General features: G+C 40.7%; 1 protein-coding gene across 8 annotated transcripts in view; it reads left to right on the top strand.

Annotated features, from left to right (window-relative positions):
• The window catches only part of DYNC1I1 (dynein cytoplasmic 1 intermediate chain 1), a 202722-nt gene that overhangs the window by 151025 nt on the left and 27590 nt on the right, over positions 1 to 24107 (top strand). For all 8 annotated transcript variants that reach the window (XM_066197155.1, XM_066197143.1, XM_066197189.1 and 5 more), the window contains 4 exons: positions 2914 to 3060; positions 7208 to 7321; positions 10123 to 10256; positions 12726 to 12870. In XM_066197155.1, the coding sequence (XP_066053252.1) occupies positions 2914 to 3060; positions 7208 to 7321; positions 10123 to 10256; positions 12726 to 12870 (540 nt within the window). The remainder of the gene's footprint in view (positions 1 to 2913; positions 3061 to 7207; positions 7322 to 10122; positions 10257 to 12725; positions 12871 to 24107) is intronic.

Below are 24107 nucleotides of genomic sequence, written 5' to 3'. Positions count from 1 at the left end.
GAAAGTGCCCTGAGATTTCCCTAGAAGGGTGTGGTAGCAGTGCAACCAAGGATATGCTGTTATTTTAAAAACCTGACCATGTGCTGGTTCCTCCCCCTTTGAAGTCAGTGGCAGAGCTGTTTCAGAGGAGCAAGACTACTTGAACAGGCAAACAAGAGGCAGCCTGGGGGCAGAAGAGGCTTAGAGGGAATGGTTTCTGCTGCTATCCTTGAGCACAGAGCTGTTCAGACAGACTGGAGACCTGTCAGCCACTCTCTCCCATTAAGACTAAGAAATGAATGCTTTTCAAGTTGTTAAATGAATGGGCTTGATCTTAAAGCCCTTACTCATCTGAGTACTGCCATTAATTTTAAGAAAATAATCAGTAAATTAAGTGCTATGGAATGGAGTCCCTAAATTGTTAAATTCTAATATTTGACAGAATTTTTTATTGGATAGAAAAATAATGCTGACATAATTAAAAGGATGTGAGCGTTTCACCTTTTGAAGACTGCAAGCTGCTGTGGAGCAAGATGTAAAACTAGAAGCAGTGCAGAGAGCTCAAGCCCGTGTCATGTCTGTAGGTTATTTTTGAACTTTATGAAAAACACACTTCAGCATTTTATATCCTGACCATTCAACTGTATTCTGGCATTCTAAATGCAAAAACATGCTAACCATGAAAGCAGAACTTTTAAAAATACACTGTCCACTTGGCTTCTTTGCCCTGCTTCAGAGTCTCCCAAGTTTGTTTGGGACAAACTTGGGAACTTTGTTGTGGAATGACTGTTTGAATTGGGGTTTCTTAAAATACATGTGGAGCCTTTAGCTGCTGTGGGGTGTACACAGTGGTGGAGCTGTACTATTTTAAAATCATCTGGCTATTTCGCTTCATGTAAGAATATCTGTCAGCCTAGTTATAAGGAATGAGAAGGGTTGATTAAAACAACTCACGAAGCCATTAAACAAAGAGTTAAAATGTAGAACATGTGCTGTAGGGTCATTTTAATTATAAAGTGGCGGGGGGAATCTTGGAAACTGGATGGCAGCTGCAGTGTAGCTGAGTTTTAAACCTCTCTTAATAGTACCTACATCCTGTTCCTTAGGGGTGGAGTTTCTTTCCTGTAAAGCTAGGTCCTTTGGCAACGGTGTTTGGAAGCTGCCTCTTATTGCTGTGACTGATCATAATGGAATTGCTGAATTCAAGCACTTAGATATGGACTAAAATAGGCATTTATGTACACTAGTCGTCTAGTCATTTAGGTGCTAGACTATATAACATCAGAGAAATGTGTGCAGAAGCATTAGTCAAGAGGGGAAGGTATAAAGATGTCAAGTGAACAGTCATGAGGATCCAGAGAAAGTGGGGAGGAAAAAAAGTAATGGCAGCTTTTTTCATTGTCTTGATTATCTTCTTAGGTCAAAAACCCCCAGTATTAAATATACTGCTGTATGCTATATGTCTATTAAATTCACAGCATAAATCTGGCTTTAAACAATTGATATCAGGCAGCCACATGAATTCAGTAAAAACTGTTTAAACTTCCCATTTTGCTTTATTCTTATTGACCTAGTTATAGGCATCTAGAGTTAGCATAAATAATTCTAGGCGTCAAGAGTTAGCATAATTAATTAATTCTAGCCCTATCGGAAGAAGTTTCAAGTCTCTTGTGAGTTCAAATCAGTCTTTCACCACAAGAAATCGTCATGAGGAGCAGTAAGAAAAGGAGGCAACACATCTGCCCATGTCAAAGGTTTTACAACCCCATCCCCTTCTCCCAGAGATGGGGCCATTACCTAGGTAGACACTGAGTCTAGTTCAGCTTGGCAGGTCCAATGTTCCTAATTCAACAAAGTTTACATAAATGTCTGCTATGCTTTTTATGCAAATGAAATATGGTAATCTAGTTAACCCTTTGTCATTGAATAAAGTGTGTTCCCAGATAGAATTACCAACACTTCAAAATATCCATTCATTAAAATATTTAAAAAGACTTGCATAAAACAAAGACACAACATCCAGGACCAATTATATAAAAATGGGAAATAATTATTTAAGAATAGAATGGAAGACTTGAAGGAGTTATTGCTTCTTGCTCTTGGCTGTAGCTTGAAAGTGTGGAGACTGTTCCCTTGAGGACTTCAGCTGTCGAATGTATTTTAAAGACATTGAAAAGTGGTAGTTGGGATAGGTAACAATCTCCATACTGGCTTGTGGGGCATTCTACCAGGTAGCCAGAGTACCCGTCACACCAGTCTGGCTCCTAAGCATCCCCAGTTAAAAAAAAAACATACAAAGGTAACTAGCTGCCATTAGGATGAGGAAAAACTCAGTTCTGCTTAAACAGTGTAGAGTGAGGTACCCTTTGTTCTTAGAAGACCTTGGTAGTAGAGGAATCAGTTTTTGATCCAGCAATGAGACACAGCTTGTCAGGTGATCCTATCAAGACAGCACACCTTGAGGTGAACTTCGGAGGGTCTATCACAGATTTGCCTCTAGCTGCCTGAGTTAAAAGTTAGAGGAGAAACAGAGTAAGAGTTTCTCCCATCCACTCCCTGATGGGATATCATGGGCCAGGATGCCATTCTCTGTTCGGTTGGCATCTGGTTAGTTGAAGTTCTCTCTTCTGGAAATAAAATTAAGCACTTTACCATCACTGTCATGGAGAGGTTATCTCAGATTTTTAGCAACATGCTCAGGCTCATCCTATATTTTCCCTAGGACCAGTGGAATAACACATTTTAGGATCAAAGTTAGTTCTTTGCATGTGCCCTGTTTGCTTTAGTAGAATTACTGGTGTGCAAGGAGTATGAATAAAGTTCATACAGTGATTTCTTAAATACAAAATGCTAATTGCAGTATGCTTCCCTAGGGAGAGAATTGAAGATGGCTGACCATTGTAACCCCTCTCTTCTCTATCTCTTTTCCTCCAGTCCTCCGTGATGTCAGTCTGTTTTGCCCGCTTTCACCCGAACCTGGTCGTCGGTGGAACGTACTCTGGCCAAATTGTCCTGTGGGATAATCGCAGTCATAGGCGCACTCCGGTTCAGAGAACTCCCTTATCTGCTGCTGCTCACACGGTAAGGATAAAATCACCTCCTCTTTTCCTTTGAGGAGATGGTCAGCAGGGAAAGGCAGCTGCCTCGTTGTGTTTTCAGTTCTAGTTGCCACACAGATGAAAACAGAAGTGTGGCCCTTGAAGGGGAAGAAGTAGATATGAGGCATGAACAACCACCTCTTGTAAGTGCTTAATCATCAGTCAAGTCAGGACATTATTCTCCTTTCCAAGGAAGAAGGCAGGATTGAGTACAACACTTGAGTGAGGCACCTCTGTGGCACTGTAATTCTTGTCCCCATTGTAAAGAGAGCCAAACCACTGTGGGGGCTATATGTCTCTCAGTCCAATGTGGCAGGCAATTTGAGTCATTATTGTCGTCTTGGTGTACTCAAATTTCTCCTTTGAACCAGATTAGGCACCTATGAGGGCCTCATAGTGGATTCCTATAAATAGACACTGGTGCCCTTGGAAAGAGTGGGGAAATTTGCTTCTGTTTTCTAATGGACCTGCCATGGTCGTGTGCTCCAGACAGGGCCACAGGGCCAAGTCTGCACACTGAGGAAGAGTTTGTTTCAACAGAAGGATGAAGGAGGGCATTTTGCTGACACACAAAGTTACTTGCAGATAATTAATGACGGTGGCAGTGGGCTCTAGTGATGTCTAGAAGATAAATGCCCGCAGAGCAGTAACACAAAATGCCTGAGAAAGAAGAGACTCTGTCTGTGATACAAGGATGATGTCTGTGATAGGATAGTCTCTTACACCACAAGGTACTCATATTGTGCTGGAGGAAGAGACAAGCCTGCATTGCCTTCTGAAGTGTCCTCACTCTGCTATGGCACTGACATCCAGTCCATCCTGCTCAAACATCTTGTGCGTTCTTGAGCTCTCCTCCTCCAGAGTCTGGGCTCAGGCAGACTCTTCAGGAGAGATGGAAGGTGGAATAGCTCATCCTGGGAGCGGGCTTAGGGCAGTTCCTGAGCGGAAAGTAGAAAGGAGGAGAAAAATGCAAAAGTATGATATAAGAGTGCATAAAAACACAGATTTTCTGTGACATAAGGAACTGAACTCGACAAAGCACTCTGAGAGATAAGATAATAACCTTGTTCTAGCAGAATGAAGGATAAGACAAAGTAATAGTACTTTTGCAGCTCCAGCTTTTACAATTCTGTGAGTCTAATGTTTGGAATTTGCAGATCAAGGTTCACCTTTCAGTTGACTGTGACAATATAATTCCTGGAGTTAAAAGACAACTCCAGAAGCCCTGCCATGTGAATTACTGCTAAAGATTCAGTGTGGGGCCAGTATTATGATTGCAAGTCTCTTATATTAAAAATTACAGGTGTGCACAGACATACTTAGTGGGCCAGGCAATACAAATATTGTTCCATAAATTTCCACTATCATGAATGTTGATGTAATTATCTAATGATCTGTGCCATGGGTTGCAACTTCAACATTGCTTTTCATTTCCCTAATGTTTTTGCTCATTTTGTTGCCAGTAATGTTGTTCAATCTGCATGAAAAGAAACAGTCTCTCCTGGAAGTGCAATTTAGAGATGTAGCAGACCAGAAAACTAGTGGCAGGAAGCTGACTGTCACTGAAAATTGAACAACTGGGACTCAAAATCTAGTGGAAAAGCAAAGATTAATGGGAAGTAATTTGTTTACACGCAAAAATCATTTAAGGCAAAATTGTACCTCCTGGAATTATATATTAAAGCAGTTTTATTATTGCAATAGAACAATATGTAATGTTTTGCTTTTGAAATATATAAATAAATTACTTTCAGTTGTGGATGGGTACTTTATGTGCTGTCGTGGATTGGCATAAATAAGTGTTTACACAGTCTAACATGAGGAAGCATGATGTTTTAAGGAGTGCTCAGATTTTACAATAAGAGTTGCTTACTTTATATTCATACATAGGAATTGCTTACATAAATTGTAAATGAAGTCTTGGTTGCAAAAGGTTGGCTTGAATCTTTGCTGCCAAGAAAAAAAAATTAAATTAAGACAACACTATATTAGCGATCTTACTTTTTGTACTGCTAGATGCGTGAGCTGAATAGTCTTTTTTCAATTTGGACTCTCGCTGTTTGTGAAAAAAAAAAGGATTTTTCTCTTTTCTTTCTCTTGCTTTGTTTATTTGAAACAGATAGATCATGTTGTTTTCCCTGACTTAAACCTTCCTGAAATTTAGTATCACTGATTACTGCCTGGATTCACCAGGAAAGAGAATTCTACCCACAGCTTACTCACTAATTTCCTTTCACACCCACCACACATCTGCACTTGGGACAACAGGAAATTTTAATTAAGACAAAACCTTTTTGCATGATGATTTCATTTCCAAGATAAATAAAAGCAATCTGGCAGCAACCCTTTGAAAGGAAGAAGCCTGTTTAGACTTTCTGTTACATAGAGTTCGTTGTCCTTTTAGTCTGCTTTCCTTACATCTTTTCATTTCTGCCATGGGTTTTATTGTGCATGAAATTGATGGCTGGTAGCCCTGATTAAAGCCAGGCCTGACACACTGAGGTGCTGCTGGAAAGACATGGCTCACTCTTTCCCCTCCACTAAATATTCTAGATACTCCACTGCTTGCTGTAGCCTTCTCCCACCCACTCTGTCTGTTTGGACTACTGGAGGTTAAAAGCCCATGATGAAAATAGGTCTACGCTTATTTCACACATTAGTATGCAGTATTCATGTTTAGCACTTGGGATATTAGCGACACTAAACAGCAAGAAGGTCCAGTAATAGTGTGAGACACGTGTGAGGGACCAATTGAGGTCCATTTGATGATCTGGGAGAAACTAAGTGGTGACAATCTTAAGAGAAAGAAAAAAATTAGCATCAAATGGACCTTGTGACTTACTGGTGTGTACAGGTTGCCTTCAAGCACAAGTTACTATTTCAGCAGCAACTGCTTAGTCCATCTCAGTGTGGGCACAAACACTCTTTGTACAGGTGCTGCACTTTTTTCTCTTGGAGAAGGGACATTTACTGGGCCCACTCAGGTATCAAAGCTGAGCATGAGCCAGAGCTCTGAGGATTTCTGCCCTTCCCCACTGACTGGTTAGGTGACCTGCAGCTGGATCTTGACGTAAGTGGCAGTTCTGCCATTCCTTTCAGCAGGACCAAATGCTACATTCCCAACACTACATGGAGTTGGCTTAGAAGCTCCCTAGGGACCTCTTGTAAGCTGGTCCTATTTTTCTTTAATTAAGCAAAGTATTAGGGAAAAATGTTTTTTTCTTTCTGGAGAAGCAGGTCTTCTATATATTGGCAAACGCAGCAGAGAAATTATATTTTTCTTTGCTTGACTTTTGTATATGTCTAACCCTTAATTTCGCACTATCACTCATACTGGTCAAAGGAAATTAAATCTTATTGTTCAGTCTGACTGATTTTTCACTCTGGAGATTGCTGAACTTGACCCATCCCTCATATGTCACCATCAGATATCAGATGACACTTTAGGCTCAAAATGTTACCAGGCTCCTTGGAAAAGGAATAGGCCAAGTTTCATTACATATACTAACTGTAATTCAGCCTCCATGGAATGATTGCACTATGGTGAACCAGGTGTAACACCCTAAATTTAGGCACTCCCCACTTAAAATGACATATTTTAAAAGGTGTATTGGCCAATGCTGAAGAACATTGATGGGCTTGTTCATGTTCTTCAGCTGGAGTACATTTGCAAATATTTAGTATGCAAGCCAAATTTTGACAGAGTTCAAGTTTTATGCAGCTGTTTTCTTCAATAAAGTTTTCATTTTGATTCTGTTTGGACAGTTTTCCTCCTTCTGCTGGTTATTTTCTGTGTCAAAAGCCATCAGTAGAATGATACATGTCCCTGTGGGTGAAATCTCATCCACATAATTTGGTATTTTCACAGGATTACTCAGCTGGGCTGTTTTACGAGGAAAATGAAACTTTGAAAACATTTCCACCTCCATAACGTACTTCTTAAAATTTAAATGAAAAAGAAACACAAAAACCCAAACAAAGCAATTCCTATTTGGCAAAAGCTGAGCCTTATATTTTCCAGGCATTGTGTGACTACTTAATCATTCTTTAAAATAACATGTGAGACATTAGAAATTTGTTTGTGAAAACATAAGGATCACTCTCTGACTTCCAGTGTTCTGTGTTTTTAGCATCCTGTGTATTGTGTGAACGTAGTTGGAACACAGAATGCACACAATCTTATTACTGTCTCCACGGACGGCAAAATGTGCTCCTGGAGCCTGGACATGCTCTCAACTCCACAGGTGGGTTTGTTTTCACCTACACGGGAGGAAAAACTGCCTTTGGTAGAGCAGGATAGCTGCGTAGTGGGACACAGCTTCTAAAAGCCAAAATCTCACATCCTATACAAACTAAAACCAATGGATGCACTTGAAAGAGTAAAGCTTGCTTCCAGCAGTCTCTGCTAAGAGCCAAACCCCATTTCCTTTACCACAAATCATGTAATTATTGTAATACGTTAATACATAGGTCAGTTTCAAGTGAAAATGTAATAGTCCATTTTAAAGCGTGGTAATTACAGAAGTCGCCTGTGGTATAAATTGCCCTTATTCTACAGCATTGTTTAACAAATATGGACTAGATTGCACTGCTGCTGAACACACCCTAGGCACTGCAGGTTTCCAAGGCACACAGTCAGAAACTCAGAAACTTACTTTGCTGGCAGCTTTCAGTAGCCAAAGGAACAAACAATGCAAATCAAAAGTTTTAGAATTAATTCTCCCCCTCTGAAATGTTTGCTACTATTGTGTGTTCCCCCCTCCTCTCCTTTGTAGCAGAAATGAAAGGAAACACAGGAAAATTGCCCAAACCACTAGTGATTATAATAATGGAAACTAAACAAAGAATCCAGTGCTGAAAAAGGTGTACAGAAAGCATCTTTTAAGTGTTATCTTCTAAAGAAGTACATTTTCTATTCCAACACATCACTCATTTTTATACACAGTTTCTTAGAAAAAAATTTAATATCATTTTTACTAAGCATCATGGGATCTGATCTTGTTTCAAAATGCTGCATAGAAACTCCCAATAATGATTCCATTAATCATGCACTAATGTGCGATTACTATTGAATTATTTGCTTTTCAGTGTTGACACAAGAGGTGGAACTCCTCTATCCTAACTTCAGCCATCTAAAAGTTGATGTGTCAAGTCTAAGTTGGAAATTTTCTGTACAGTTGAGATAGAGAGAGGCTGGTAATTCTGTAGCATGACTCATCCCATCCAAGTGTGAAAAGCCATTTCAGATACCCACCCTGGGACATGGAACTATCCTATCTTAGGGTGGAAGAGGATTCTGGAAGTCATCACATCTACTCATCTACTCAGAGTGAGGCCAAGTTCAAAGTTCAATCACGTTGCTTATGTAAGGCAACAGCGTGGGGCTGGTAGTCATGTCCTGGGACTGCAAGAAATCAATACACTTCTGCAGTAGAAATAGAGGCATCTAAAATGGCCCAGGCATCTATGTTCAGGCACCCTAATCCCTTCCACAGTTTCTCACCTAAACATCAAGAAGATAAATACCAACCCTGCATATTACTGGAATACTAAAGTCTGAAGCACAGATCTGTGAACATCTGAGTTTGAGTACCTCATCACTCAAATGGAATTTCCCTGCTCCAAAACTAGCTCTCAACAAGGATGGGAACACACCCCACATTACACTGAAGTTTGGCACATGGCTCATGGTGATCTAGAAAAGAAAGGCACAGGACTTGACATCAAGCTACATGCCATAACTTTAAACTGGGAGGAGTAAAGTGTTGCTGATGTGTGTCAGTCTGAAACTTTCCGAGGACACAGCTCCACAGCACTTGTGTACAGTCATGGTGTGGGCACTGGGAGCAGAGAGTCCACCACAGTCTACGGTCATGTCTCTGCAGAGACACTAAATGATGATCTCACCCCAGAAGGTTTTAACAAAAATATATGATCTCTCTCCCATATTAACAGAATTTCTCTCTCTCACTCACATGTTTACAGAAATATGGGGTGGTCTCCCAATGCATTTTCCATGCCTTGTTTTGCCTTTATAATAGAACCAAATTTATTTCAAAGAAAAGTATAAATCAAGCAGAAGTATTTCTCTGTGGATTTGCATTGCTCTCCTCTCACAGGGATACCCACTTTCTTTACAGCAAAAAAAGCCCTTTTGAGGGAAACCCTACAGGCTTTGGCCCTAGAAGAACAGCAGCATAGACTTTTTAAACATAGAGAACATAACCACTTAAATAGCTAAAAAATGAAAATTATGAAATCATTCAGGCCTTTTGTGGATTCTTGGGTTACACCATTTAGGCTGAAAAACTAAAAATTGTGCAAAATCTGCTCAAAGCGTACACATCTTGCAACAGCCACAAACTTGCATGGTGATTGTATTTGCAATTGCAAAAATGGGCATGCTGATTTACTTTAAAATATAGCTACCAAATGAAAACAGAAAACATTCCTGCTGGTTTGTTTTTTGATGGTGAAGTCTAGAGGGAGTGTTTATTGTTACCTCAGAAAATCCCTGAAAAGCAATGCTAAGAATGGTGGTAGTGACAGGACCCCAACTTCTTAATTTTGTTCTGCAAAGGGACAAATGACACAGTGCAATAAATGCCTCACATGCACACAATATTACATGTGCTTCCTGACAACTGATTTCCAGAATGTAAATAGAAGGGTATTGCATGATTTATTAAAGCCTGAGGCTGGCAAATGTAACCATTAAGGTATTATCTTTAGTTTCTGGCCCATTAGATTTTAAATTCTCACCTGTCATCTCTGGCTGATTTAAGATGATGCAGAAAAGACCAGTGCCTTCCTGCCAGTCTCATATATGTGACAGACAACTTTGGGGATGGCAGGATCATCCTGGTTTGTGGCATTGCATGTTCTCACAATGTCTTATGTAGAAACCAAAGTCCTGTGACCGAGTCAAATGATTTCATCTTCCTCTCCTGCTACCCCATGTAATATTTAAAAATCAGTTATAAAAAACCCAACCTAGACTAACAAAAGGAGAATCCCAGCATAATAACAAAACCTGTTTTGGTAGGAGAGCATGGAGCTGGTATACAATAAATCCAAGCCAGTGGCGGTCACAGGAATGGCTTTCCCAACTGGAGATGTCAATAACTTTGTCGTTGGCAGTGAAGAAGGAACAGTCTACACAGCCTGTCGTCATGGAAGGTGAAGTTCAGCATTTTGTACTTACAAAACATTGTGTACCTGTGTTGATGAGAGATAGCCAAGTGTGTGTGGAGGGTGTTAAACATTAGTTTCTCTTGGATCAACAATGTCTGTACTGCTCCTGTGACCAGCACAGGAGCTGCCCAACTCTGAGCATCTGTCCTACAGTCTGTTATACTGGGACAGTTACCCCAGGGTCCCTGGGTAGTTGGTAGGGAGCAATGATTACTCTTAGGTTGACTTTGTTTACTTTTTCCAGTCATGTGCCTGAAGAGAAGATGACTGGGCCCACAGAAGTGCCTCTTTCTCACCCATGAGATGAGATGATGAGATGAGATGAGATGAGATGAGATGAGATGAGATGAGATGAGATGAGATGAGATGATGAAGATTTACACAGCTGTACACAGGTTTATACACCTAGCTGAGATGCAGGTGTCTATGTCTGCACAGGTCAAATGAGGCCCTAGGAGAGAGTTCTGTTGCAGGGTAATCAAGCCTAAACCAATATCAGATGGTAATCTGCCTTTTTTTTTACCATTCTCAGCTCCATCTTCAGTCTTCACAGCGATTGATCAGAAAAGAGCCACCATGGGCCTGGTTCCTTCAATAACACAGATGCAGCCACAGGGTGTCACGTGGGTTCTAGAGAATCCTGTGCTCTCACACGCAGTGTCATGCATCACATGACCCAGGCTGTAGATTGATACTGCAAGTTCCTTGTTTTGCACCCTGCAAACCTGCAGGATGCTAGTGCACTCTGTTAGCTTCCAGTAGTAGTTTTGTCTCTGGGAAACTTGGAAGGCTTTTGTAAAGAACAAGTTTTTTCCACTGACAGACTTGGAGCTCATCCCCACCAGTAGTTTGCAGTGTTCTCTGAATTCATATTTTATCATATTCTGAGTTTATGTTGACCAAAAAGACATTGATACAGTGGTTTAAGATTGTAAGGCTTCTATTACACATCCCCAATGTTTTATAAATACTGTTTTACATATGTTTTGTTCAATGTTTCTTATTTTAAAATATTTTTATTTTAGCCTGGCCGCTGACAGTGTTCCAAAACTGTGTCTGTTTAGGCATATACTGATAGGCTCTGTGGCAGCTCATGGTTTGAATGAATCTTAAGCTGCCAAGATGAATAAAGCATGCCCAAGGGCCTTGCTCACTTTGGAATTTTCAGACTTGCCTGGTTTGTTCCTCACAAGAGGAGAAAGGTGCCAGATCCTCTTCTTACCACACCTTTCTAGAAACTTTCTACTGACCATTGACAAAAGCTCTTCTGCTCCTGCCTGTCTTCCCTGGAGCTTTTTGCTATCATCCCTGGTTTATATCCAGAGGCTCCTGTGTCCTTCAGCCCAGTACAGTGAACACCCATATGTTATTCTGGAAAAAGGTGTGTCAAAGCACAGCAGATACCCAGGACGGTCTCAGTGCTCCAGAACTCCCCTGACCCCAATGACTACGTGGCAGAGAGCTGGGATAAAATAAAGGTGTCTTTTGTATCCAGCACTGCAGGACTCAGCCCCTGCTCCAGCACATGCTGCAAGGTCTGGCAGGGGAATGAGGCCACACTGTCTACACAGGAGAGGTTAGGGGACACTGCACCAGCTGGATGAGGGACCAGTTTCCTCTGGCACAGCTCCATATCTCCTTTCAGTACACTGTACTCACACTGGCCCAGAGCTGACAGTCTCGTCACAGCTGTGGCTATTTTTAATGTATATTCTTCCACTCACAATTTTCCTATAATCTAGCTAAAAGGGTAATTTCATGATTCCCTTTTCTCTGTACACTGTGAGACAGCACTGACAACTGATCTGGCATCATTTGCTCCCAGAAGAAGAAAACGGTGCACATTCTCTCTTACACAATGTTTAATGTGTACTTTTCCTTCCTAATAGCTATTCTAGCCTCTGGCTGATGAAATGCACATCTCCCCTTGTTCAAAGTAATGACTATGATACCTGATCACAGGATCAGTTCCTTCAGTTTTTGTGAAAAAGCATTTGCTTCCTAGTGACTTGATTGACTGCTATGAAAAGTTATCTTAGATATTTAAGAGAAAAAGAATTGCCCATGGTAAGTGATTAACATATCTGCATTTTTATTTTAATGGCTATTCCTTGTGGTAATGGCTTACTCAGAGGCATAAGCTATAGTATAATTGCAATTTAGAATTATTTTACAATTATGCAGAAACCTTATTTCAATCTACAGGAATAGAAAGTGTATGTAGAAGTGAGTGAGGTAAGTCTTCGGAAATAAGAGAAATTCTCCCTGTGCTTGATTTTGAGCATTAATTTTGCCCACTGGAGTAAACCTCTGCAGGCAAAGGCCTTAGCAGAAGGAGAGAGATTTGCATGTTAAATAGAACTTTAAAAGGAAACAGGAACCTAACAGTAAAGTTATGTTAAATCACTAGGTGGTAAATCACTCTCTGTATGTAAATCTTTCTTCTTCCTGCAGTAAAGCTGGCATTGGTGAAATTTTTGAAGGCCACCAAGGACCTGTCACAGGAATCAATTGTCACATGGCAGTGGGTCCAATAGACTTTTCCCATCTCTTTGTCACATCATCATTTGACTGGACAGTGAAATTGTGGACCACAAAGGTAAGAAATCCAAGTTGGGCTGTGACAAGTAATGCTACTTGTGAAAATGCCGTTGTCAGAAATATTTTAATACTGTCTATCAAGTCCTAAGAAACAATTAATTGAAAGGCTGTGGTTAAAATGAGCACAGTGATAGAATTGTGAGTAAAATATATTACTAGTGTAACCCTCAATCACATTTGCTCTGGAGTGTGCCTTGCCCTTTAGCGGGCCTTCATTTCAGTAAATAACCTTAGTGCTGAGCAATTTCACAAGACGAGGAGATGAGGATATCCTGTACTCCCAGCCATCAAACAATCCATTCAGCACTCCCTGTGCAGGTTAAATTGCAAGGCTAATGCTATGCACCATGGTGGTGCAGGAGCAGGAACACTTTCCTCTGATAAGGCAACAGGGGAAGTGCACGTACAACTTAGTGGAATCAATATCACTTGTGAAATTCACTGCTGGAGGAGGCTGTGGTAGCCAAGAGGTATAAAATGTCCCAATGACATTAGACACTGGAAGCAGTGAGGAAGTTCATGCTGGAATTTATAATCATGACCACCAGGGATCTGTTGCTGACTACTCTGTGGTCATCTGCCTGTGACCTCTTTCAAAGAGAACACCAGAACAACAAAAATGTCACCGTCCTGTGAAACTTCAAAACTCCAACACTCCATGGGACAGGCTAAACAGACCAACCTGGTTTATTGTACAGGCTGAGTAAAACAGGACAATGAGATGTAAAATCTTAATTATATAAGTAATCTTTTTTTTAATATATACACCAGAATAGAGAAATGCCTTCCAAATGTCAGATTCTTGCCTTAAACAAGTTGGTTTTATGCCTGCATTTGGTTCACATCTTGAGCTGCACCCGGCAGAGTTCCAGTACTGGAAGCTGACCCCAGTCAGGAAGTATCTCAGCATGTGTTCCTCCAAGACATCAGGGCTTGGAGATGCTAGAACAGATGCATAGCAAATGTAAATATGAAAATTATCAGAAGGGCTCATGTGACAGCCTTGTGCTGGAAAAGGAAGCAGTTTCCTAGATGATAACTTGAATCAGCTTCCATAGTAGCATCCCAATGCTTTTGTTAATGGCCTGATCCAATGTGTGTGTTAATTAACAGGTATCTTTTCCTAATAAGCAGTGACCACAGCTGATGGTTTTGTCTTGAGCATTACACTTCAGGAAACTCTTAATGAGAAAGGTGCATGATTTACCTAATTCACATACATCACTAGACTCAGCCTTAACCAATGCAAAAAGTCATCCAGAGGAGTGGGCATGGGCAAGCTGGAATGGGTCTGGGATGGTTCCTAGGTGGTAAATGTTAGAAAAGGCTGCAGGATAGCCAAGGGATGGACAGCTTAGATGTTGGCTCACTGGGGCTAGATAGGCCATTTGGTGTGTGAGAAAAGGGAGTCCTGGGCAGTGGTGACTGGGGGCAAGGGAGTACTGGAGTGTTGAAGCTGAAGCTAAGTGAGGGGAGAAGAATCTGTGGGGAGTACAGGGAAGATGAAAGGCAAGTATTGAATTCCAATCACACGTACAGAAATGGATTGATGTTTAACTGTCAGCTTGAGGCTGAATATGGCAATAAGGGTCTCATTCATCTGCAGATTAAATTAAATTGCATTAAGGGATAATAAAGCCTGATTTTTATTTTAAACTCTTGAGATTTTAGAAGTTAGTAGTAACACTAACACAGCACATTTTGGGCACAAAGACACTGCAGATAGTAATACACAGTTATCCTTGTGGAATATTTCAGTGCCAGAATGGTTTGGTCTGATTTTATTCAAGACAATCAGTTTTCAAAGAATCAAACCGTTTAAATTTCTGATGTCTATCAAGCTGTGGCTCATCTGGCAAGAAGGGCTTCCTGAGAAAGCTGTGTGACCGAGCTGGGTGAGCTGTGATGTGCATGTGACACACCACAGCACCACTCAGAGCTGGAAGCTGCATTGCTGTTTTGGATCACTCACTTTCTTCTGGAGCAGGTTTGAGCAGCAGCAGCAGCCCCAGGCTGCTGCCCTGCCAGCTACTGCCCTGTGAAAACATCCTCTGAGGCACTAGACAAGTTCTTGCATTGTGATGAATGTTTTCTTTTTCTCCCCATTCAGCTGCACCAGAACTTTATTTCCATATTGTCTGAATAATTTTCTTGGCTGGAGCTACTACATATTTAAGGCTCTCTTTGTTCAGTTCTCATAGTCAAAGATCAGTCAATCAGTGGGCTCTGAAAAAAAAAAGTAGTGGATTGATATGAAGTATTAAGTGCTTCTGCTGGCTAACAAGATTTTAGTCGGAATTGGTTTATTCCTTTAGTTTCTTACTTGTAAATTTAATCTCCCTATCAGCATCCAAAGCCGTATTCCTTTCCTGCTTCTACCAGCCTTGTCTACTTAATCCTGTGCAAATTATCCTCTTTGGTCATGAAATTCAATTCCTTTCTATTTCACAGGTTCAGAGTCAATGTCCAATTGTAAAGTGAACCATAAAAGCATTGTGTTTATATTGTCTATTGATGTTGTGTAGCATCCTGGGGTGCTTACAAGAAAGGCACTTTCATAGTAGGCATTTAACTGATGGATTGAAAGCACCAGATCCCTTAAAAACTCTCACTTGACATTTTATAATGTTTTTGTGGTTAACACATTTTCTAGCTAAAGGCAGTTCAACCAGGTGACTGAGAATAAGATTTTCACTGGCGGATGAACAAGCGTTCTGTAGATAACATTAATACAAGGTTCACATTATCATCCATCATATTAGCCAAAAAATTAGATCCCTGTGTGAATAGCAAGCAACCAGAAGCAACAGGAAAAGAAACAGAATTTGCAAAGATAGTTACCTGATAACCACGGCATTACCTGGTTCCTGATGAAGTTAATAAGGCTTTCAACTTGAATTCATGCTACACCATGTGAGCAAGTCTTGGATGCAGAGCTGTCAAAGGGAAGTCCCAACGTGAAGTGTCTGTGGAGCTCTGCCCTTAATTAGGTAGTGCTGGTACGATGCTTTGAAGAGGTAAAGTGCTAAGTGGAAATGCTAAGTGTTGTTAATTAATTAAACACTAATCCTCATGAATGAATAGCATGAGGTTAAATAATGAAATGTAAGTATTGTTATTATTACAGCAATTGCTGTTTGGAGAGCAAATTTTTTGATATTGTGTCAAGAGAAGGAAGCTGTCTTGGAATTGTTAAAACATAGCAAAACATAAGCTTATTTCAGCTAAAGCCTAGAAGATGGCTTGTTTGCTGCTAAGAGAGTTATTAAAGGTCTGGACAGAGAGCTGGATTTTGTTAGCTTTTTCATCCTTCACATGCCTTCTTTTGCTCTTATCCTTCCCCTGAGGGGAGGTGCTAATGACTAGCTTTCTCCTCTTGCACCTGTGCCTAAGTCATGCTCAGATGGGCTGAGGTTGGAATAACTGTAACAACATTGCTGTATCCCTATCCATGCTTGTCTCCCTCTGCCTAATGTTTAAGTAATGGTTGTAATGCCATAATCAGAAGGAGGCTCAGGAGTGAGAAGACTGGTAGTAGGGCCACCACATAACCATGAGCAGGGTCTAATGGAGCCAGGTTATGTGTGCCCTCGGTGACAGACTACCCATTGTGTGTCTATGCTAAATTTTGCTCTACTAGCACGTGCATCAATGGTAGTACCTTCCTCGTCCCTCTCCTTTGTTTTTTTTTCTTATGCTCTTCACATGCTGCCCTTCTCTTCTGGTATGCTGCGTTGTTCCAGTCTGCAGTCTCTTGAGGTTTTTTGAGAAACCACATTTTAAACAGCAATCATTCCCATTTCTATGCTATGTGCCTTCACATACATCTCTGTACCTTGAATATCTTACGCCCATGTGCTTGTTGACAGCCTGGGTCAAACAACCCAGTCCTTCTGTCTCTTGGAGTGAATTATTCTACCAGTCATACCTTCCTATCGGCATGTAACTTCAGACTCCACTGGTTTTCATTTGGCCTAGAGTTGAACACCATCTCCTCCAAGGTCCAGCTGAAGCCTACCTCTAGAAAAAATGCAGAGAAGCATGCGGTGGTGGTGGTGATGTTACTATAGGCAGGTACCTCTGCCTTCCCCAGAAGCCTTGCTGATAGAATCTGATTAGGTCCACTTAATAGACCAAATTTACTGTGATGGAAAAGGATGTTGTAGAATGAACCAGAGCACTACTTGATGGTCACCTTTGGGCCGTATCTTCTCATATTATTATGTAAGGTATTTTCTTATGAAGTTGGATCCTCCTGGATCTTTTATTATGTAGAGCTTTCACACTTTGGTTTCTTATGCAGCCACTGGAAAGAAGTAACTGTACTGCATACATTAGACACCTCTTGGGGAGAGCACCATTCCTGCCCACCACTGGGTATGCAGGAGCCCAAGTCTGGCGGATGATCAGTTTCTGTAGCTTTTGGTGGCTTTCTTGCATCTGGGCAGCCTCCGGCCATATCTGAACTGGCAGATGCCTCAGCACTTTTGAGCTCCCAAGTCTGTCTTCTTATTCTGGCTTCTCCCAAACCACTACCAGAAAGGAATCAGCCTCTTTATCCCACACCACACACACACATACATATGCACCTTGATTTGCAGCCAGAATCCTGTGGAATCTTTTACGATTCCTCCCTCTGACTGATTTTTGTGGGGCTCAAATGTCTATCTCAGGGGACAACTTCACTCTTCTCATTTTGGATACCTGACTAGAATGGTCTCCCTTACTGCTGCATTACTGCACAAAGCTCCTTCTCTTCTCTTTGATAAAAGCAATTAAAATGATTAAATTGATTAATCACTTTCCAAATGTGAATTTTATCTGATTATAGGGAATGACAAAGGGTGATAAAATAGCATGCTGGGATTTCATGGAAATGGTTCCTCTGTGGTGTGAGTTCAGAATTTTGAGTTTGATCCAAAAACAAGGCAATGAATGAATTTGCTTCAGAGCACACTTTCTGTCAAAAGGCCAAGCTGACTTGGGGAAGAGGGTGGAGTTGCCTGTTCAGACAGGATTTTTTTAGGTTTTGCCCTTTACCTCTGGAGCCAGAGGTCTGGCTCTCATCCAGCTGTACTTAAAAAAAAAAAAAAAAAAAAATTCTAGGTACTTTTAAAGAGCAAAACCAAAGTGCCGAAGTGAAGTCAGGTGGCTTGAAATCAGTCCCAAGTTCTTCACTTGAAATACATCTCATTATTTCAGTTTTCTGTTTGGCTATATTTGACGAGTGTTAGGAATATATTCATCAGCTGGCCAACCTACTTAATTTACTCACATGAAACACGGTGCTTCTTTGTGATACATTTCGGGAAGAATGGCACACACAAATAAAGCAGTCATCTAAAATACTGAGTTCTAAAAAACTCAGCGGGCTAAACTGTATTTTAGAAAACCCTAATATAAATCCAGCTGTTGCAGTGAACGCTTTATTTGCACATGGAAAGCAGAACTGGATTTCAGGAGCTTATATAATCTGTGCAAAACAAAGTCATCGTTCCTTTTTTTCCCTGAAATCAAAATTCTAAACCTCCCACTGACAGTTCTGGTGCGGAATTACACTGGAGGATCAAGCTCACATGGAATAGTGAAGCATTTCGGGACAATTATCAGTATATAAAGCCCAGGACTTCTTCCCTAATGGAAATTTTCTCCCACCTGCTTCAGGCAGCAATCTTTTCTCTGCCATGTGAGAGACTTTTGTTATCAGTAAAAAAAAAAAAAAAAACAAAAACCCAAACAAAAAAAAAAAACCCAAACAAAACAAACCACAGTGTTCAAAGTCCTACAAGATTAAGTCATCTTCAATAATAATTAGCCTCAAAATCATTGCTTGCTGACCGATGAAAACTCTGTGGGCATCCTGGTGGCAGCAGCTACAAATACTAATCTTGACAGTTTAGCAGACAGTGCTGTAACATCAGGCTGTGTCAGCCATCCTGCAATGTTCCTCGTGCTCCCGCTTCCTGGCAGCTGAACTGCAGCAGCAGGGTCGCTTGAAAGCCTGGCAATTCGCTGAGTACACAAGCAATGCTGGGCCAGGTACCCTGCCATGAAGCAGCATTTTCCATTAAAAAGAAAAATTGAATTTTCAGGGGCCTCATACTGAACGCTCCTGTCAGAATCACAGGGGTGGGAAACAACCAAACCGCAGCTACATTATCCCACTCCTCTCCTCGCCTTGCAATTTGAGCTAAACTACCTCTCTTTAACAACTTGAGGCCAGAAGCAGGGAGAGCAGTCCCACTGACCCCGAAGAGGGACGTGCAGGACCTCAGTACGTGCCTCTCCTGCAGGACAGGAAAGCACCAGTGCACCGACCCACCTTCTCCCAAATCATCTCAATTCTCCAGCTCTGCTTCCTTGTCCCATCTGTGTGGTTTATAAACAGGGAGTTACAACTGGAGGTAGAAGACCAAATCTTCAGTGTTTCACTCCATGTTTCCTTTGAGCAGGATTTGGTCATTCTTCCATCAACATGCCTTCGTTATATTTCTCAGCAAGTCCCTCAAGAGCTTCTTAGAAAAAGAATCCAGGAATACAGTAATATAAAGGCAGCAGTATGAACTACAGAAACTATGAATCAGTTGCTAGGCAAGGACAGTAGGACTTTCTGTAGTGTTTTGAGCTTCTTAAAAGAAATGGAGCCATTTTTAGAAGTAGGTAGAAATTCCAAAAGAAAACAATAGTATTTCTAAAGAAGTCTCTTGACACAAATGCACAGTTAGTAGTTTAGGAAGAAATGTCCTGATTAGAGCATGTTTTAAATAAAAGCTGGAAAACTTGATTACCATTTAGCAATGAAGTCAGCAGTCTGAGGAAATACAGAACAAATGGAAGATACCTGTATAGGCTTTTCCAGTGTTGCTATGTGCAGTTGCCTCCAGCTTGATGTGGGTGAATGAAGCAGAGAATATTAAACCTCACAGACTGGAAACCCATAGGCACAACTCTTGTAGTTGTGGAGTAAGAGGGACTCCAGATTAGGAATTAAACTGGATGCTCTAAAATGCAGAAACAAGAATACACCAGCCTGGCCAGAAGGAACTAGGGGACAAAAATGAGCTGGGGAACACTGTAAACCAGTCCACCTTACATGCATTCTGATGTTTCTAAAGTTCATCATTTAAATCATTTAAATTTACAGTAGGCATCAAGTAATCCACATTTATGTCAAAGTCACTGAAAATAGTTCCTCAGCTAATATGCAGGGGTGAAGAGAAATGGCTTGGGTTTTTTTTTTTTTTTTTTTTGGTGGGTTTTTTGGGGGGGTTTTTTGGGGGGTTTGTTTTGGTTTGGTTTTTTTTAAGAAAATAAAGGGTCTTTTTCCACTGGGTCAGTGGAAAGGCATGGTAGAAGAGAACTTCTGAAGTAGAGCAGCACAGCCAGAATGGATTGCACCTCTGCTGAGTACTTAAAGAGTTAAGAAGGATTAACCACATAAGTAGTTTACCTGTCAGTAAAACTAGCTTCCAGGCTATCTCCACAGATTTCAAAAGCTCTGCTGTTTGAATTTCTGATGCTCTTAAAAGACAAGTGCTGTCTGACTTTCCAAGTTCTTTTTTTTTTTCTTCATACCAGAGTATTAGACATTAAGATCAGTTCTCATTAAAACTGCCTGTGCCAATCATCAAACCTTTTTTCCTTTGCTTCCTTCTTTTATACTCACTCGTGGCACTTTGACTTTGAAGGAAACCACAAAAACGTAATCATCAGGTTATCTCCAGACTTGGTCTGCTCTCATAGCCCCTTTACTTTTGGTCTTACCCTTGTCCCCTCCTCCATCCATAATAATTCCCACATGTTTATACAAAAAATATTGGACTTTCTTTTATTATTGACAAGAAGGAAAGGCAACAGTTTCAGCATCTCTGCAAGAACAACAACTTCTGAATATGAACAGTTTTCTGCCTTGTCTGTCTGCAAGACATTTTAGAATGCCAAAGCCCAATCAGTGCAACAACAATACTACAGCACTTAAACAAAAGGGTTGTGAAGAGTGTAGGGATCATTTCCACACTCACTTCTTTCCCCCTGTTGCTACTGAGTCTAAAACTTACGCCTGTTATCTTGCCAATCAAGTCAGTTTAGACTTGATTCAGTGACCTAGTAGCTCTCTGACAGTGAGGTGACACAACATACAGATTGGTCATAGCCCAGTGAAATGTCCTTTGAGTCCCAGAGGCTCATCTGCAATCCAACACTGAAACTGACTGCCAGAAGGAATTTTAAGGCAGCTAAAGGAGTTTTTTACTCATGTAACTCAGTTCAGGGTAACTCAGTTAGCCTGTGACATTGGGTGGCTAAAGCTGAACATCCCTCTTTTGCTTTCCCATTGCCATCCTTTGAAGGTCTGTCCAGTCCTGGAAGAGGTGGAGCAGGCTACAAGTTGTGAGTTGTATAGTAGTGGGGTCTGTAGGATAATGATACCCTTTGTGGAGAATGCAGACAGGCTTTGCTGAGCCACCAGGGATGTACCTGTAACTACTGCCTCTGATTTATGACATCTAGTAGCAGTTCCTGGGAATAATGTAACTTCTAAAAATGAGGATAAACTGAAACTAAGTCAAGTCCCACAAATATAGTATCCAAGCAGTAGCTATTGGATAATCCTAGATCACTGTAAATATTAGAAAATAGATTTAGGAGCACGAGTACATGGACATAGTAGTCCAGAACTGGCAAAATTCCTGTGGGGATCAGTCAGTCTGAATGAAAACCAGGGTCTCTTTGACTCCATACAAATACAGAGAGAACATGTAGGCTTGCAAGAGCAGTAGAACTTTATACAGAGCAGAGGACTTAGCTTGTCACCGCAAGAGTATGGACAAGTAACCCTAAATATCTAATAGCTGGTGTCCTGAGAAGGACACCATTGAACGGGGAAAGACCAAGACCAGAGTAAAACCAGATTTGCTGAGTATTTGCCTCAATATTCTCAGCAGCTTTTAGTTTCTCCTATACTGTCTGCATGTTTTGAGTTGGCCTGGTTAAGTGGCACTGTCAGAAGGGAAACAATGAGCCTGGATTCAGCAAAAGATTGAGATCTCTTTCAAGATGGAGAAGACTGGGCCTATAAAACACTGAACAAGCTCAAATCCTATCCTGAGCAGAAGTTCCATGAGCTGTGCTCTGTCCCAGTTTCTTTCACATCATTTAGTCAGTGTGACTCTGCAGCACTTACTTTAAAGAAAGACAGAAGATTGTACCTTCCCTATATGTTATCTCTGCTGAAAGAGATGTCTTTCTTTGACACCATTTTGCAGGTTGTAGTTTTTTTTTTTGGGGGGGGGGGGGTGTTTAATCAATAAAGACTATTTATAGAATATTTGGTCTCACAGGGACCAGGTTCATAAAATCATAGAATGGTTTGACTGAAGGATCTGTAAAGGTCATCTCTTTCCCAGCTCCTATTCCCTGGTTTGTTCAAGGGCCAGAGGAACAGACAATCTGCTCAGGACCACTCTGGCTCTGCACTTTCCAAGTGCCTGAAAGCCTGAGCTTGAGCCTAGAAAAACAACATTAGCTTGTTCAGAGAGTTTCTATGCCAAAGACTAATGAATCTGTCATATTTGCTGCACACCTAGAAAAACAAAAAGCTTGAATCAACTTGCAATACTGCACAACACTGATGGCTGTTGCTAACATGGTGAGAGCCAGAAGTATGGTGTTCAGGTTATCATCTTTAGAATAGAAGATGATCAAGTAGAAAGAAAGAAGTGGAAACAGCAGAGTGTGTGGTGTCACCATACATCTGTACTGCTGAAGGTACAGTCTAGGCAAGTACCTTTAAGTGGAGTTGACACCCACAGAAATAGTGGCAATATGTTAAAAAAAAAAAAAAAAAAAAAAAAAAAAAAAAAAAAAAAAAAGCTTGTTTCATGAAATGGGCAATGCCAATAGTTTTTTCCATGGCTTTTCAGAAGTCAGATGCTAGTTAAAACCTGTGGATATGTATACATTCCTTTATATGGATAATTAGCTACTTTATGTGTGGCGCCTCCTGGATTAAAGAAAGTTCTTCTATGCAAATAAGTGGAATAGACTGGTCAGATTTTTATGTGTAAAAGAACCCCTCTTTTATATAAATGTGTAGAATTTATTTAGGTGAGCTGCTTATTTCATAGACGAGTCTTACTTCCTAGACAGCCAGTGGGTACTTAAAATGTTCACTCTTCATTGTCCTCTTAAACAATGCCTCTATATAAACAGTGAGGATAAATTATTGATTTTGGTAGCATGTTTAAATAAATGAGCAAAAAATCATGTTTGGAATTGGCTTTTTGCTTTTTCCACTAAATGCTCAAATCATGTACTTTTGGAATCAATGGCAAAACTCCATTGATTCTTTAGGGCTGTATTTTTACCCTACACTCTTCTTTTTCAGTAGTAAGCAGATTTGGCCAAGTTTTTTTTAAGATAGTGCTTTAAACTATTTCTTCTGTTCTACTGAATAACAGAACGGGTTGATATTTAAGAATGAGAGCTCATAAAGTTTAAATTTCAGTTGTTTTATAATAATAGCCATATGCTAGTTATGGATTGTGTAGGTCTGAAGTTTTGGTAATTTAAAACTGCTTTAAAGTGACCTTTACATGGTTCCACATTTCAACATTTTCTAAAAGCAGTCAGTATCGGTCCTTACTCATAAATCGTTGCATTACAAGATCTGCAGGCCTGGGCCCGTAGTAAGGAGGCAGGCTTGCAGTAAGGAAGTCCTGTGAACATTTATACACAGAAATAGAGTCTTCACAATGAGATCAACATAACTTCTCTCAGACCAGCATGAAATGTAATGTCAACTTTTAAGAAAGGCCAGTCACTGTTAGTATTGAAGGCAGGACACAAAGCAAGATGGACCTCATGCAGTTGTTGTGTTCTTTTCTGGTTAAACAGCGCAAGAAGACAAGACAGTATTGGAAATACTTTCTCTTTTTTCACTGGCAACTAGTCAAGCTGGGAGGACAGTGATACTGGGGCCAATAAGAACGTGTAGCTCAGGTCCACTACCACTGCCTGATTTCTGCCATGTGATTTCTCCCTGATTTCCCAGCCACACTGCAGCTCATCTTGCCTTTTGGTTGGGTTGCTCACAATCCTGCAATTTCTTACTTCTTTGCGGTGCTCCACACCCTATTCTTCTCCATTAATTTCAGTGTCATTCCTTGCATGTCTGAGATCTTTCTCAAAAGCCGTATTCCTGTTGTCCACGCTCTCCCTCTGACTTTCTATCTGACT

Source organism: Chamaea fasciata, unplaced genomic scaffold (genome assembly GCF_029207755.1).
Source record: "Chamaea fasciata isolate MVZ Bird 193981 ecotype frontalis unplaced genomic scaffold, bChaFas1.0.hap1 SCAF_1, whole genome shotgun sequence".
NCBI lineage: Eukaryota > Metazoa > Chordata > Aves > Passeriformes > Sylviidae > Chamaea > Chamaea fasciata.
This window is presented reverse-complemented; position numbering and strand designations above follow the sequence as displayed.